This window comes from Callithrix jacchus, chromosome 14 (genome assembly GCF_049354715.1).
Source record: "Callithrix jacchus isolate 240 chromosome 14, calJac240_pri, whole genome shotgun sequence".
Classification (NCBI taxonomy): Eukaryota; Metazoa; Chordata; class Mammalia; order Primates; family Cebidae; genus Callithrix; species Callithrix jacchus.
In genome coordinates this window covers 89069928-89086502 of record NC_133515.1, presented here as the reverse complement: position 1 = coordinate 89086502, position 16575 = coordinate 89069928, and the positions used below count along the sequence as shown (strand labels likewise).

The window sequence follows — 16575 nt, the reverse complement described above, 5'->3', positions numbered from 1 at the left end:
CATGGTGGTAGGCGCCTGTAATCCCAGCTACTTGGGAGGGTGAGACAGGAGGATCGCTTGAACCCAGGAGGTGGAGGTTGCAGTGAGCTGAGATCGCACGATTGCATTCCAGCCTGGACTGCAAGAGTGAAACTTCATTAAAAAAAAAAAAAAAAAAAAAAAGCCAGTCTGATGTATCTTATTTTAATTTGCATTGCCTCAATTATTAGGGAAATTGAACATCTTTTTATTATTATTTTCTTAACAGAGACAAGGTCTCACTATGTTGCCCAGGCTGATTTTGAACTTCTGAGCTCAAGTGATTCTCCCTCCTAGGCCTCCCAAAGTGTTAGGATTACAGGCATGAGCTATTGTGCCTGGCTGAAATTCAGCATCTTTGTTGACAATTTGTTTTGTTCTTTTATGAATTGCTTTATATCCCTTGCCCATTTTATTTGGTTGTCCTTTTAAATTGATTCATGCATGTTTTATTTTTCCAGTAGTATCCTTTGCTATATATGTCACAAATTCTTCCCATTCTATGGTTGTCTTAATTTTGTGGGGTCGTTTGTCAAACAGAAATTTTTAATTTTGATGCAGCAAATGTATCAATCTTTCTTCGGTCCCTATTTTTTGTTTCCTTACTGTATTTTCTCATTGTCCTGGAATTTCTTGTCACTCACCATATAAATATTTGTATTATTACAAAGCTGCATTTACAAGATGCTCCTAGGACTTGAAGTTAGAGTTCCTTTTCAGGACTTTAATATGATTTGGAACATTATAATCAAAATGGTTAGGAATGAAACTTTATCCCTCATTACAACTCTAATTTATTAACAATGCTGTAAACCTGGGCTTCTTTTATGAAAGAAGAGATTCTTAAAATTTTTTTTTCTAGTTATTTACTATGGGAATATGGCAAATTATTCCAGAACTAGAGGGAACTAAAATGAATAATCACATATGATCTCTGGTTCTCAAAAGGCTTAGAGTTTAATTGAGGAGACACATTATGGACATGAAGCCATTCCAGAAGAGTCGGGGGTAAATCAAGTGGTCCTGACAAGTTCTAGAGGAATTCAGGGACAAAAAAAAGGTAGCGATGTGCATACGTGGAGGTGTTTAAGGAAGGGGTAAGGTCTGGAAGCAAAGACACCATCAAGCAGACTTTGAACTCATCCAGACAAGGTGTGATAAAGGCACAGATTTCGGAAGAAATGAAAGATGAGGGCTGGGCACGATGGCTCACACCTGTAATTCCAACTCTGGGAGGCTGATGTGGAAGTATCATTTAAGGCCAGGCCAAGAGTTCAAGACTAGCTTGGGCATCATAGCGAGACCATATTGCTACAAAAAAATTTAAAAATTAGCCAGGAGTGATGATATGCACTTGTAGTCCCAGCTACTCAGGAAACTGAGGTGAAAGGATCACTTGAACCCAGGATTTCAAGGCTGCAGTGAGCCTAGGATTGTACCACTGCACTCCAGCCTAGGTGAGGGAGCAAAACCATGTCTCTTAAAAAAAAAATAAAAGAAAGAAAGTTGACTGGAAAATAGTCAAAATCACTAACAAATAAGTTGTTCAATAAGAAAAGAGGTTGGTTTTTGGGCATATCACTACAAGCTGGCTGTTGTTCAGAAAACAAAAATACTCATGTTGACTTAAGCATAAACTGGTTGTTTTCAGTGATTTTGAAGCATGATTGAAGATTAGTATAATTCTATCTTCTTGGGTAGACCAGTTCTTTTAGACCTGGTGGGTTTTTGCACTTTTAAAATCGATTATTTATTAAACCTGTGTTTTCATTTCTTTATTTATTTATTTTTTGGTCACAATCCCTTGCTGAAAAAGCTGTGTTTTTAATAAATAAAATTTATTTGAAACACATTAAGAGTTGTGCCTGCTTTAGTTGGTTTATTGGATAACTTAGGCAATCTTCCACTTTTACTGAAATGCGTTAAGAGCTGTTTACCAAAAGTCATTTCATCCTTTCCTTGTAGGCATCTGGCTATTCTTGGTGCAGGGCTGATGGGAGCAGGCATCGCCCAAGTCTCTGTGGATAAGGGGCTAAAGACTATACTTAAAGATGCCACACTCACTGGGCTAGGCCGAGGACAGCAACAAGTGTTCAAAGGGTAAGTCTGCTCTCTATCTTTGCAAGAGTTAGAATGTCCTTTGTTTCTTGGTTGGTTGTCTTTTGTGTGGTTTGGTGGGTTTTTTGTTTGTTTTCGTCATCATGGATTCCTTTTTCCTGAACATAATGAGTTCTAGATACTTCATAGTGAAGCCAAGTTTCTTTTGATTTTTAGAGATACCAGTTTCTTCTTTTACTTCATTTTGTTATAGATATTATAGATAATTAACATCCTTGAAGTCTGTAGTCTTTGAATGCAGAAGGGAAAATTTTATCTAGTAGATATTTGTTATACCATTTATACTTTAGTATCAGGCCTGTGGATTTTGATACAATTGCATGTAATTGTTGTATCATTAAGGATTATTGAAATAGCATGACTGTCTGTTGAGAAGACTGAGTGAGGTTAGGATGTAAGGAAATGGGTGGTAACTGCAGACGGAAGGTCGGACCGGGATCAGGACTCTTGAGCCTTGTATTTCCTGATGGCATTACAGAGAGAAGTAGTGAACTGATTCCTCCACAGTGTCTGGGGCTTTACAGACTATCTCCATCTTACCTCTGAATTAATAAAGGGGGAATAACATTCCCACCTTTATTCCACCTGCCTCTCTCACCGCCACACCCCTACTGCCTGTTTTGCAGGTGGGGAGATGGAGTAGCGGCTTGGCCAAATGGAGGGTTGGTTTTGTCACAGGTTTCTGCTCATATTTAATGGATAGGCTGCCTGCACTTAAACCATCCTGCATGTGATTTTTAGCTGAGTGAGCTTTTTTGTTTCTTAAATGGATTATGCAGCTTAGGCATGTTGTTATCCCTTTTCTGCAGAGAAGCTCACATATTGCTGCCATAATGCCAATCAGGAGCTGGCAGGTTTAATCATGTTGGCAGATTGTTGTAAGATAACAAGTTATAGTAGAAGATTCTGACCAAAAAAATGACATATGCTGGATAGCAGCACTGCCCTGAAACTAGCATGCAAGCATCCCAAACAGCATTCCATATCATCACCAAAGTAAGAAACTGTTGCTCTAAAATAGTTTCTTCCCCTCGTCTCTCTTGATTAGTGTCCTGGGTTCCCCTTTTGTCCTAGAAACATAAGGTTCTGGCGAGTGCCATTTACCACACTGCTGACTTGGGACATAATAGTTCCTGTCCGTTCTTGGGAATAGTTTCATCAGGCATTAGAATTAGAGCAACTAATGCTGACTGCTGTCATGATTGTCAAAAATCAATGAAGGTTTGAACCCATACTTTTAAGACCTTATCTGATGTTTTTGTTTCTTTTGATACAGAGTCTCGCTCTGTCGCCCATGCTGGAGTGCAGTGGTACGATCTCGGCTCGCTGCAACCTCTGCTTCCTGAGTTCAAGTGATTCGTGTGCCTCAGCCTCATAAAAAGCTGAGACTACAGGCATGCACCACCATGCACAGCTAATTTTTGTTTTTCTTGTAGAGATGGAATTTCACCATGTTGGCCAGGCTGGTCTTGAACTCCTGGCCTCAAATGATCTGCCCGCTGCAACCTCCCAAAGTGCTGGGATTACAGGTGTGAGCCACCACACCCAGCCCTTAACATCTTATTTGAATATTCCTTTGTATTTATCTTGTGGCCCTAGTTTTTCTTTTGGTTAGGGAAATTAGTGAATGGGGTTTAGCTTCATTCTTCATTTAGAGGAAAACTCTAGTGGTTTATTCTGAAAGTATGGTCAGATGGAATCTAAGAAAGCCTGTTTCCCTTTGCAATGAAAAATAATCAGTTAAATGTCTAAAAAGCAGGAATCCTTTTCCACTCCCTATGGGAAAAAAGAAACCTTGAGTTAATATTTTATGTAATCAGTGCAATGTGTTACTAGCTAATGAGTGGGAAGTAGATAGAGAATATAGGAAATAATGCTTGGTTTCTGCACTTTAGAAGATTATAATAATACAGAATAACATAAAATTATATATTTGCTATAAACAAATATTCAACCATGTGGTCTCAAACACACACTTGAGCTGCTTCCCCTGTCATAGGTAGAGAATTATCAGAGCTGCTCTTTTGTTTTGCCATTCTAGTATTCATGTTGTTTACTCTTCTCAGCAAATTGAACTGCTTTAAGAGTGATTTAGTTTATGTAAGTTGGGCATTTGGAGGCATTCTGTAGTAGAGAGAGTATGCACTTGGGGGTTAACATGTCTTCGAATTCTAGCACCCTCCCTTATCAAGCTATTTGACCAGAGGTCCCTCTGAGACTCTTTAAACAACTTCGAAATCTCTCTCTTAATAAGGGCAATAGAACAACTACTTCACAGAGTTGGTGAAGAACACATGCGTACTGTGGCCTATGGACACTCAATAAATGTTAGTTTTCTTTTCTTCCCATCTAACTAGGAATGTGTTTCTTCTAGATTGAATGATAAAGTGAAGAAGAAAGCTCTAACATCATTTGAAAGGGATTCCATCTTCAGCAACTTGACTGGGCAGCTTGATTACCAAGGTTTTGAAAAGGCCGACATGGTTATTGAAGCTGTGTTTGAGGACCTTAGTCTTAAGCACAGAGTGCTAAAGGAAGTAGAAGCGGTAAGCAAGGGGCTGCTGTACTTGAATTCTAGTGTAGTGAGCAAAAAACACTGAGGTGGGTTTTTTTAAAAGGAGCTATAGGAAACTCATGGCTGCTTTTATAAAAAGGACTATTTGTTATCAAAGTTCAGTTTTTATGTGTGCTCATGCACACTGCATATGTTATAAAGGTCAAGTCTAAATCCTAAAGGAAGAAAATTAAGTAGTTTATTACCATAAGCACAGGATTCGTTCACCTTATTCATGTAGGAGCTCTGCCACCCAAACATATAGATGACCTCATGGAGGACAGCCAGATGCTTTAAGATTTTTTTGGTTAGCTGCAAGCCAAAGCCAAACCTCTTCAGGTCTAAGGCTGCAAAGGAAATAGGGAGGACAGTTCCTCCAGATGCTTGTTCTGTGGAAATGCTGCTTTGGCCCAGCTCCCAAATGTTCTCCATAACCACTTCTTGAAATGGGCTGACATGAACAAAACAAGTACTTAAAGTGGGTAGTAGGAAGAGTGAGCCCCAAGAAGTAGTAATGGCAGTAATTCAGGCATGAGGTAGGACCGACACCTAAACTAGTCTACAGTTGGATAAGCAGAATGTGGGTTACTAAAAGATGAACATGAAATGATTCTGACTTGGCAACATGCTGGGTGTAATGAGCAGTGAGCTGCGAGGAAGTAGGTGGTACTCTTAAGATGCCCTCCATGTGAGGACGGTCCATACTCCACTAAGACTGAATTTAAGGCCAGGCATGATGGCTCATGCCTGTAATCCTAGCACTTGGGAGGCCAAGGCAAGAGGATCACTTGAGACCAGGAGTTTAAGACCAGACCAGGAAACAGAGCAAGACCCTGTCTCAAAAAAAAAAAAAGTCTGAACCTAAGGGGGTTTAAAAATTAAGGATGAGCAGCTCTGTTGGGGACATGTTCCCCTTGTGAGACACACATTCCAAAATCTTTTCCTTAGGCAAGTGAGGGAGAAAGTTCAGATGAGGTTGGTGGATCTGTGTTCCATCTGTGCTAGATGGCATTTCAACTTAGACATCTAGACGATGTTCCTGGGGCTTTGAGGGCACTGCAATGGTAGGTAGATTCTAGAAGCATCAAAAGCAGACACAGCCACGGTGGAGAGAAGAGCACTTACTGACTAGGACATGGTATTTGCTTTTGGGAAATCTGGCTTTGGGAGGATCAGAATAGAGAAAAGTTGTCTGGACATAGTGGCTCACGCTTGTAATCCCAACATTTTGGGAGCCGGAGGCGGAAGGATCACCTGAGGTCAGGAGTTTGGGACTACCCTAACCAACATGGTGAAACCCTGTGTCTACTAAAAATAAAAAAACTAGCTGGGCTAATTTTTGGTGGTGCACACCTGTAGTCCTAGCTACTTGGGAGGCTGAGGCAGGAGAATGTCTTCAACCAGGGAGGAGGAGGAGGCTGCAGTGAGCTGAGATTGTGCCACTGCAGTCCAGCCTGGGCAACAGAGTGAGACTCCGACTCAAAAAAAAAAGAAAAGTTTTTTTAGTTTTAGCTGTTGGGATGCCAGTGGTCAAAGAAAAAAGAAGAGGGATCAAATCAAGAGAAGGGTAGACTAGAAACCAATCAAGGTAATAGTCACAACTGAAACATAAAGTGAAGTTAAAGGCAGCAAGGAGATGATACAGAACCCAGCAGACAAGGAGAAGGAAGAGACAAGGGTGGTGGCGCACGCCTATATAATCCCAGCTACTCAGGAGGCTGAGGCAGGAGAATCGCGGAGGTTGCAGTGAGCTGAGATCACACCACTGCACTCCAGCCTGGGCGACAAAGCAAGACTCCATCTCAAAAAATAAACAAACAAACAAACAATTATCTTCTCTTATTGCCCATAGAACTAACAAAACCCATTTCTTTGAACATTCTTCCACAGACATTAACTCTAGACCACTCCATTTCAGTTATCCTCTCTAGTATCTTCGTATGTCTTGGTGTTCTTCTGCTGTGTTTACAACTGTCTTTTCATAATTCTGCAATCCTGGCAGGGCTCTGCAGAGACAGCTGGTGCTTAAGTCCATTAATTTCAGGGCTGGGGTCACTCCTGGGACTGCATTCCACTGGAAGCTGGCTTGGGCACTTCACTGCTTCCGCCACATCTCTCCTGGCCTGTCCTCACTTAGCATCTTACCAGAACTTTGCATTTTGCTGCGTGCTTCTGAGAGAACAAAAGCAGAAGCTACTGAGCTTCCTAAGTTTATTGTTAGGAAGAAAAAAAGATAAATAATTTAAAAGATAAAAAAAGAAGACTGAGCTTCACAGAGCTAGGTAGACCTGGAACTGGCAAGGTAACTTCTGCCGCATTCTGTTGATAAAAACAAGTCACAGGACCAGCTCAGATTCAGGGAGAAGGGAAACAGATTCTACTTCTAGCTGGGAGAAGAGATGTATATGTCCAGGGAAGGGCAGAATTTTTGCCCGCCAGCTTTAGAGACATTAATTTGCTCTTCAGAAAGGATTTTACCACCAGCATTAGACACAATACTACTAAGAAAGTAACCTGACACTGTGTAAGCTTTCTGGCAGTCATGCTGTACTGTCAATTCATCCTCCTTTTTTTTTTTTAAGAGACTGGGTCTCACTCTCACTCAGGCTGGAGTGTAGTGGCATGTTGTAACCTTGAACTCCTGGGCTCAAGTGATCCTCTCACTTCAGCCTCTGGAGTAGCTGACTACGGGCATGTGCCACCATGTCTGGCTAACTTTTTTAAAGTTATTTTTTGTAGATATAGGGTCTCGCTATGAGGCCCAGGCTGGTCCTGAACTCCTGGCCTCAAGCAGTCCTCCATCTTTGGCCTCCTTATTGGGATTACAGTTGTGAGCCGCCATACGCAGCCTCCACTCTTGATTAACTAAAATCATGGGATCTTTATCACAAATACTGCCAAGCCATGTCTTGTCCTTCAAGTGCCTATACAGTTCTTTCCTTTTTTAAAAAAATCTTAATGCAGTACTTCACCTTTATTGCATTATAATTGATCTTATTTTGTACTCAGCTTTTCAGTGTGTTGAATGTATCTTCCTCCTTGATTCTCATCTCTGTTAAGATTCTGCATATTCCAGATTTGCACACATTTCACAGGTGTGCCTTCCACATTTTTCATCCAACCATCTGAATAAAAACATGAATAATTGGAGGCGGATGTTTTAGTGAGCCTAGATTGCACCACTGCACTTTAGCCTGGGCAACAGAATGAGACACTGTTTCAAAAAAAAAAAAACATGAATAAGTTTGGATCATGGCCAGAATGCTGAGAATCTGCTAAATTAGAGACTATTCTCCAGGTTGATAAGGCTAATAGTTAATAGTATTCATGACTGTAGCTGTAATTATAGTGGTATATTGTTTTTTAGTAACACTGTATCAAATGAGACAGGCATGCACATTTTGGCTTGTTCTTATAAAGGTGAAGTCGGGGAGTGTTTCATAAGCTTTCAGACTCCAGGGCAGATCCAAACAAGAAGAGGAGTTGACACCCATGCTGGGTGTTGAAATGAATAAATTTGGATTCAAGGCTGTCTTTTCAGTGTTTAAGCTGTTTTATTGACCCAGCTGCTGAGATGTAGTCTCCAGGTCAGGATAAGGTGACCTTATGATGGGCCATAACTAGAGGGAAGGCTGAATGGGAAAAGGAACAAGGTCAACATATTCCCCAACACAAAAGCCCCTAGGTGACCCACCAGTGTCTGGGTGAGTGGCATCTACTGTCTGAGCAGTTGGGGGTGAGAGAGTGGGCTGGCCCAGGTGTCACTCATTAGCTTTGCTGTGGCCTCTAGTCATCTCCCAGGCCTACCTGACATATTCCTAAATGCTTTTCCCTGCAGGTGATTCCAGATCACTGTGTCTTTGCCAGTAACACATCTGCTCTCCCAATCAGTGAAATCGCTGCTGTCAGCAAAAGACCTGAGAAGGTAAACTCAGAACAAAGAAAAACCCTGAGATGTTTTATTGCTTCATATTCACCGATAAAGACTTAGAGCTTGAGTACAGAAGAGACTGGTGTGGATTATGAAGTGGCCGCAGGTGGTTCCTAAACACCAGACACGTAAATGCTAATCCCATGACTAGTGTGAGATGCAGGAATAAGTTAAGTACCACCAAAAATATCCTTTCCAAGGATCCCAGATGGGCATTATTTTTCAGGTCCGGGATATAAAGGCTACCTGTATCCTACAATTAGGCATTGAGGGACAAGACCTAAAACAAGAAAGGATGCTCCAAAATCATCAGTTCTGCTACAGAGCAGAGTCAGTGACTGTTGAGAGCAGGTTTGCTTCCAACTCCAGATAAGGAAAGGCAGAAATGGTGGGATGTATCTGCCTATGGGTTTGCTTACACCTTCTACTCAGGACATGAAAGGGCTGGGTATAAAAGCACTTTCTGTGAGTATTTGGAATGATGCCCAGAAATTTATTTTTGCTCTCAACCAGAGTAATTAAGGGGAAGTGAAATCATTCAAAGAAAAGTAAAACAACTCACTTCTCTGGAGAATACCAGTTAGCCTCTGCTAAGCAGAACCAGCTGAAAGTAGGCAAAATAAAAGAACTTTAAGCAGCTGATGGTGTTCACACAAATTCTGTGTACTGAAAACACAAAAGCCTATTTATTCCTACTCTTCTAGCTTGCTAATGCAGGGTAATCTAGTTTCCTAGCACACAGCAGATTAGAAGTGATGCAGGGGCCTGATAGAGGCAGGCTCAATGATGGCAGGAAAAAGGTCATAAGGGAAAAGCCACAGCTGTAGTCTACAGATGGACAGTCTGGCCATGTCACATCACTCAAGGCACCTGTGTGGCATCTAAAATCAGTACAGGCAATGCTGTTGCTGTTCATTTTATGCTAACCTCTCCCCGCCATCGGAGCTGAGCACACATCACACTTTGCAGCTCTGGCCTCCAAGTATCTCGGATAGCTTTCCTCACCTGCTTGCCTTATGTTGTTCTTTTAATAGTAAGGCCAAATATGCAAAGTAGGATGACCAGCCATCTTGGTTTGCCTGGGACTGAGGGACATAGGACCCTCAGTGCCACAATTGGGAAATCCCCAGCCATCTAGGATACATTGGTCATCTTTGGCACAACTTTCTGAGTGATGTAAATGTATTTTGCTTGGGGTAATGATTATATGGATGTATATGCAGTTGTCAGGACTCATGGACATGAACACTTTAAGATAGGTGCATTTTATTATGTAGAAATTCTATGTCACTAAAAGCTAATTTCTTTTGCTCTGGAGTACTGAGTTTGAATCAGGTCCTAAGTATTTAAGACATAAGTAAAAGAACAGTTTAGGGGTTAGAAGCAACTTTTGGATTGATAAATTTACATAACATTTAATTGATCTGTGTATTCCACAGTGGCACTGGAGACAGACCTGTGATGGAATCCCACCCTGTCATTTGCTGACTGACTCTGAACTACTAACCTCTTAATACCTTTTTTCCTCATCTAGATTAAGTAGGCTGACCAGTTCACAGGGTTGTAATGGATTAAATGTAAGGAATAAGTGGTAAATATATTGAAGAACAACAGGTAGATAATGAGCACTCAAAAATTATAGATATTACTTGTTCTACCTTGTAGCTAAAGTGGAGGGAGAAAGGAAAACTATAAATTACTGAATTAGACTTATCTTGCAGTTCTGTTGTGAAGACTGTGTAACTGTTAGCTTAACGAGGTAGTTCTCTGAAACCTTAGCATGCATCAGAATCACCAGGAGGGATTATTAAAACAAATCTGGGCCCCACCCATGGAGTTTCTGATTCAGTAGGGCTGGGCTAGGCCTGCAAATGTGCAGGCCTAACGTTCCCAGCTGATGCCAATGCTTGTTGGGCCGGGTACCACACTTGGAGGAATTGCTGGCTTAATGAGTCTTCAAGTGCATCTGATTGTTGAGGAGTGTTAAACCTAGTATCCTGGTGGTGAGACCCGTCTGTGTAAAATGCAAATGCATCTCTGACAGTCCAGCACATTAATTCTTCTGCCTGCCCCACCCTCCCAAAAAATGGATCCTCTTACCTAAACCATCAGTATCATTCATATAAGTGGAACCTTCATCCATTGTTCCCCAATAAATCTAGTTTGGCCTCAAGCTGTGGTTTTGGCACTGATTGTTGGGAAGATCAGATGTCTCTAGTGAAAAATTTAGAAGCAAATGGGAAAGGAGGATTCCAATATGCTCTCCCCATACTGAACTTTTATTGAAGATCCATGGAACCAAACTACTCAGCTATGTCAGGCAGTATTCGTGTATCACAGCCACCTTTCTTTCCAGTGTTTTCCTAGCAGAGAAGGAATGCATTAGGTTCATCAGCAATTCTCCAGTCTGTCGGCTTTTGGTTCCCCTTGCCAGGTGATTGGCATGCACTACTTCTCTCCTGTGGACAAGATGCAGCTGCTGGAGATTATCACAACCGAAAAAACTTCCAAAGACACCAGTGCTTCAGCTGTAGCAGTCGGTCTCAAGCAGGGGAAGGTCATCATTGTAGTTAAGGTAAGGGGCTATGTACAGATCTGCAGTTTGAAAAGTTCTAATAAAACTCCTTTACCTCCAGGCTCATTTATAAATAATCTGGGGCAAATGACTAGATTTTGATATGATTTTCTCCTGGGTTGTCTCCAGGATGGAAGGTGGTATTGACTGTCCCACTGAGTCAAGGTGGGAGTGGGGAGTATCTAGGGTGTGTCAGGGTTCTCCCAGCCATCCCAGACCTTGAGGGTGACCATGAAACTACATGCTGTTGCTTGATTCCAGCCAGACTACTCCTAGTATGGCTTCCCCTGCAATTTCATTTTTAAGGATTCTGATTGAGATTTTAAGTTACCTTAAGTTTTATAGTGACTTTCAAATGATTTTGAAGTGACCCTGGGAAAGGTAGTGTTTCAGACTCTGGTAGTTCCAGCAGCAGGGCCAGTGAGCTCATGTTCTCTCCCTTGGCAGGATGGACCTGGCTTTTATACCACCAGGTGTCTTGCACCCATGATGTCTGAAGTCATCCGAATCCTCCAGGTAGGTATTGCTCTCCCGAGTATTTGAGGCATCTTCTACTCCTTCAGTCACTCCAAAACTCATAATGTCAAGGTAAGGACCAAGCTTCCTTCTGATAAACCAACTCCTGCTCTTGTCCAGGAAGGTCCCTGGTGCCCTCTCCCTGCACAGAAGTGGGAAGTTGGGCTCATACTGCACTGAAAGGGGCAAAGCTTTCCCTCTTCCCTGCAGCCTCTCACTGTTCTGGCAAGCCAGAGGCCCCCCCGCCTGTCTTCTGTGCTGTTTCTGCACCTCTCTGAGGCAGGGACCATCCAGAACAGGGCCTGCTTGGTCCAACTGGTGCTGCATCTGTTTCTGCAGCACACAGACCCCTCCAGTAGCCATCGAGGTCATTCTGACAGGAAAGGAGAGGGCTCCTGCTCGCTGGGCACTTACCCAGACTTGGGGATCACAGGGCTCTCAGCGCTGCTCTTTAATAATGTTTCTTCTGTTGGTCATGACACACTCAGCCATCTGTCATGGAATCTCTTTATTATTGAAATTCAGAAATGCAAACAAGAAGAAAATGAAGAATTTATTCATCTCTAAACTTCTTAAAGTGCTATAGATTAGAGAAGGCTCAAACTTTCCACTTGTGGCCCCAAACTTGTTTATGCTTCCCTGAATGAAATACCAGAAGTCCTGAGCCTGGTCAGATGACACCCAGAAGTGGGTTTTATACAGGCAGTGTTTGGAGCCAGTACAGGGACCCTTTTGGGGGGATTTGGGCTGGCCTTCCCCTGAGGTCCCTGCTTCACTTCCTTTTCAGGAAGGAGTTGACCCGAAGAAGCTGGATTCCCTGACCACAAGCTTTGGCTTTCCTGTGGGTGCCGCGACACTGGTGGATGAAGTTGGCGTGGATGTAGCAAAACATGTGGCAGAAGATCTGGGCAAAGCCTTTGGGGAGCGGTTTGGAGGTGGAAACCCAGAACTGCTGACACAGATGGTCTCCAAGGGCTTCCTAGGTGAGTAACCTCAAGGAAACATAACTAGCACCATTAGTTACAAAGTTCTGAGCAGTTTCCTGAGACCAAAGAGTTGCAGAAGCTCTCATGGAGGAAAGTTTTCTAAAGTAAACTTTAGAAAGAGCACTTGTCTTGGATTTTTTTTTTTTTTTTTTTTGAGATGCTCTTATTGCCCAGGCTGGAGTGCAGTGGTGCAATCTCGGCTCACTGCAACTTCTGCCTCCCAGGTTCAAGCGATTCTCCTGCCTCAGCCTCCCAAGTAGCTGGGATTCAGGCATGTGCCACCATGCCCAGATAATTTTGTATTTTTAGTAGAGACTGGGTGGGGTTTCTCCATGTTGGTCAGGCTGGTCTCAAACTCCCGACGACAGGTGATCCGCCCACCTCAGCCTCCCAAAGTGCTGGGATTACAAGCATGAGCCACTGCACCCAGCCATCACTGAAGATTTCAAAAATGATTTCATGAGTCAGGCGTGGTGGCAACCACTTATGGTCTTAACTGCTTAGGAGGCTGAGGTGGGAGGATTGCTTGAGCCCAAGAGCTGGAGGCCAGCCTGGGCAACATAACAAGATCCCTTGTCTTAAAAAAAAAAAAAAAAAAAAGATTTCATGAGAACCTTCTAAGGGCTAGGACTATAGATCTTGGACAAAAGGCAGAGTTCTACCCTACTAGGGCTCTACCATCTCCTGGTCCAAGTTATGCCAGATGTACAAGCATTTTTATTCCCCCAGAGACAACAGTGCAGAAGCAAGCTCTGCATCCAGGCTTTGCCATGTTGTCTGGCCACCTGTGGGGAGAAAGTATAAGCTCACAATACACAGTATACAGTTGAGGCCCACAGAGAGGTGACTCTCTTGGCAAAATAGCAAAATCAGCATTACAGCCTGGGTGTCCTACGGCTTGGTGTTGCATGTCTGGATGTTAAAACTCACCCAGGTGGCCTTCCTCATCCAGGTACACAGATGTCCAAGCTCCAGGTCACAAGAGCTTCCTTCCTTCTCCGCCTACTCTTTTGACAAAGACTAATTTGTTGGGGTTAGCTAGCTAGACAAATTCAGGAATTCAGAAGAGGCCAGAGCTTTACAGTAGACCAACAGAGACAAGAATTCTCAGGCCAGGTTTTTTTTTTTTTTTGAGACAGTCTTGTTCTGTCGCTCAAGCTGAAATGCAATGGCATGATCTCAGCTCACTGCAACCCCCACCTCCTGGGTTCAACCAATTCTCCTGCCTTAACCTCCCAAGAAGGTGGGACTACAGGCTCCCACCACCACACCCAGCTACTTTTTGTATGTTTAGTAGAGGTGGGGTTTCACCATGTTGGCCAGGCTGGTGTCGAACTCCTGACCTCAAATGATCCACCCACCTCGGCCTCCCAAATTGCTGGGATTACAGGCATGAGCCACCACTCCTGGCCAGGCCAGGGGTCTGAGAACAAATAGTAACACTCCCTGTTCTTGCCTCTTTTAGGTCGAAAGTCTGGGAAGGGCTTTTACATCTATCAGGAGGGTGTGAAGAGTAAGAATTTGAATTCTGACATGGATAATATTTTAGCGAGTCTGAAGATACCTCCAAAGTCTGAAGTGTAAGTCCATTTGAGTGGCTAATGCCTGGAAACATACATTTCTTTGATACCCCAAAGCTTCCCATCCCCTCTTCCATTTTCTTTGTGACCACCATACCTGAACAGGAGGACCACTCCTGATGCTGGCATGGTGCTTTCCACACACAGGCTGCCTTGGTCTCTGCCTGGCATCAAGGTGAGAACCAGGCCACATCTGGTGAAGGTCCTCCTTGCTCCAGCCTTCCCTGGGAAGGTCCCAGAGAGAAGCTGGAAGGACTCATTCTCCTAGGCCCCTTCACCCTCCCAGATCTTTGTGAATAGCTGACTGTTGATGTCAAGAGGTATTGATTATCTTCTTGGCATCAGGCCCTGTTCTAGGTGCTCAGTTTCATGTTAATTTTGGGAAAGTTACTCTCCTCTTTTTCCATGGGAAAGTTTGGCCCACCCAGGCAGCCTCTTTTCTGAGGGCCAGCACTGACCCACCCACAGAACTCCCCGTGCACCCATCCTGACTTCCATTCTGCATCTGCAGCTCTGGCTTTTCTTCCCTTTTCCCCTTCTACCTAAACATCTCTTTCTGTTGGAAGCTCCTCAGACGAAGATATCCAGTTCCGCCTGGTGACAAGATTTGTGAATGAGGCAGTCATGTGCCTCCAGGAGGGGATCTTGGCCACACCTGCAGAGGGAGACATCGGAGCCGTCTTTGGACTTGGCTTCCCACCCTGTCTTGGAGGGCCTTTCCGCTTTGTGGATCTGTATGGTGCCCAGAAGCTAGTGGACCGACTCAAGAAGTATGAGGCTGCCTATGGAAAACAGTTCACGCCCTGCCAGCTGCTAGCTGACCATGCTAACAGCCCTAACAAGAAGTTCTACCAGTAAGCAGGTCTCAACGCCTCACTCAGTCACTGCACTAACCCCAGCTGCTGGCAGTGCTGGTTCTCCAACAGACTGGTGTCTAGATTTATCAGAGTAACGAGAAGGAAGATAAACCCTGGCGTTGGGTTTGCTTCCCAATTAAAGTGCCTTCAGCCAAGACCAACTCTCCCTCCTGGTGAAGTCTGTGAATTAGAGTTTGCACTTCCTATTGGAAGGTGGAACCCACTGTGCTCATTGTGTAAGTCCCGAGGCCTAGAGTGGCAGCCAAGAGCCATCTGGAGCCATCTCTGTGCCTGTACCTCCCAGGAGGCCTGGGTGGTCAGAGGTGGTGAGGGCAAATTCTGCACCCAACCAAACACGTAACAATAAAAACCAAACTCTGTATCAGCATCTTTGCCCTTCTGCTTTAAATGCCTCCTTCAAAAAGCAAGCTGGAAGAAAGCCCTGTGTTTTGGGAGTAAGAATGTATGTGCAGAATTCTATACGGCACTTAGGGAGGGGCTGTGACGAAAGTGGGACCCGATGGGCTCAAAACCACAGCTGCCTGTGTAGACGCTTTGCCTGGGCTTCTGCTCGCCATGGTATACCAGGATACTAAAGCTCTTGCCCCAGCCTGGATTTCCTCATTGTGTGATCTTACCCATTTCTTTTCTGGGTGTGCCTCATCCATAGGTGCTTCTTGAGATGTTTGTGGGAACACTGACACGAACAAGAGGCGCTGATACTTGCCTTGATGTTCAGCACTCCTCCTACCACTCCTGGCTGCCTGATTACTGCACATCGGGGCTGCCCCAGAGATGCCTGTGCAGTAATCAGGCAGCCAGGAGCCGTAGGAGTGCTGACTCCCCCACAGCACCTGCACTCCCCCATAGCCTCAGCCCCTCCCACCCCATCCTCTGGGGTGGAAAGTTCCTACACTTAGGTTCTGGCAGAAGCAGTGCCCAGTCTGGGTAAACAGTGTTGGGGCTCCTAACTGGGTCTGGCAGAAGGATTCATGCTGTGTGTGTGTGGAATCATAATTTCAGTCCCCATCACAGTCTGCATTCTAAACTGTCAGATATTACCAGTTACTCCTGCCTCTGCTTCAGTTGCGAGTACTTCAAATATGTCCCTGGTCCCAGCTCTGTAGCTGAGACTGGCAGGCAGGAAGCTCAGCTCTGGCTCTGCTTGGTCACTAGGAAGGCAGATCCTAAAAGCAAGTCACCTCTGAGTTGGAATTTTCAGATGACCAGTGAGAGTAGAGCCGATCCCTTGTACCAAAGCTGTTAATAGGCTTCCAAATGTGGTCTGAGGGAGCCTGAAGTTGGCATTTTGCCAATCCAGGAAGCTAAGCTTGGGCCCTGGCTGGTGGCACTGAGCTTTGAGCCTGGGTCTTTCCCTTCAGTAGCACCAGGTAGTTGTGAATTATGTTGAAACTAATAGGAACAGGGGGGTTCTTACAG

At 44.0% G+C, this 16575-nt stretch overlaps 1 protein-coding gene across 1 annotated transcript in view; it reads left to right on the top strand.

The window, feature by feature from the left end:
* Positions 1-15523, top strand: part of HADHA (hydroxyacyl-CoA dehydrogenase trifunctional multienzyme complex subunit alpha) — a 53315-nt gene extending 37792 nt beyond the window's left edge. The window contains exons 12-19 of the mRNA XM_002757959.7: positions 1984-2118; positions 4511-4682; positions 8529-8615; positions 11056-11196; positions 11644-11712; positions 12500-12695; positions 14164-14278; positions 14845-15523. Of these exons, the coding sequence (XP_002758005.1) occupies positions 1984-2118; positions 4511-4682; positions 8529-8615; positions 11056-11196; positions 11644-11712; positions 12500-12695; positions 14164-14278; positions 14845-15136 (1207 nt within the window). The 3' untranslated portion in view covers positions 15137-15523. The remainder of the gene's footprint in view (positions 1-1983; positions 2119-4510; positions 4683-8528; positions 8616-11055; positions 11197-11643; positions 11713-12499; positions 12696-14163; positions 14279-14844) is intronic.
* Positions 15524-16575: the final 1052 nt, after the last annotated feature.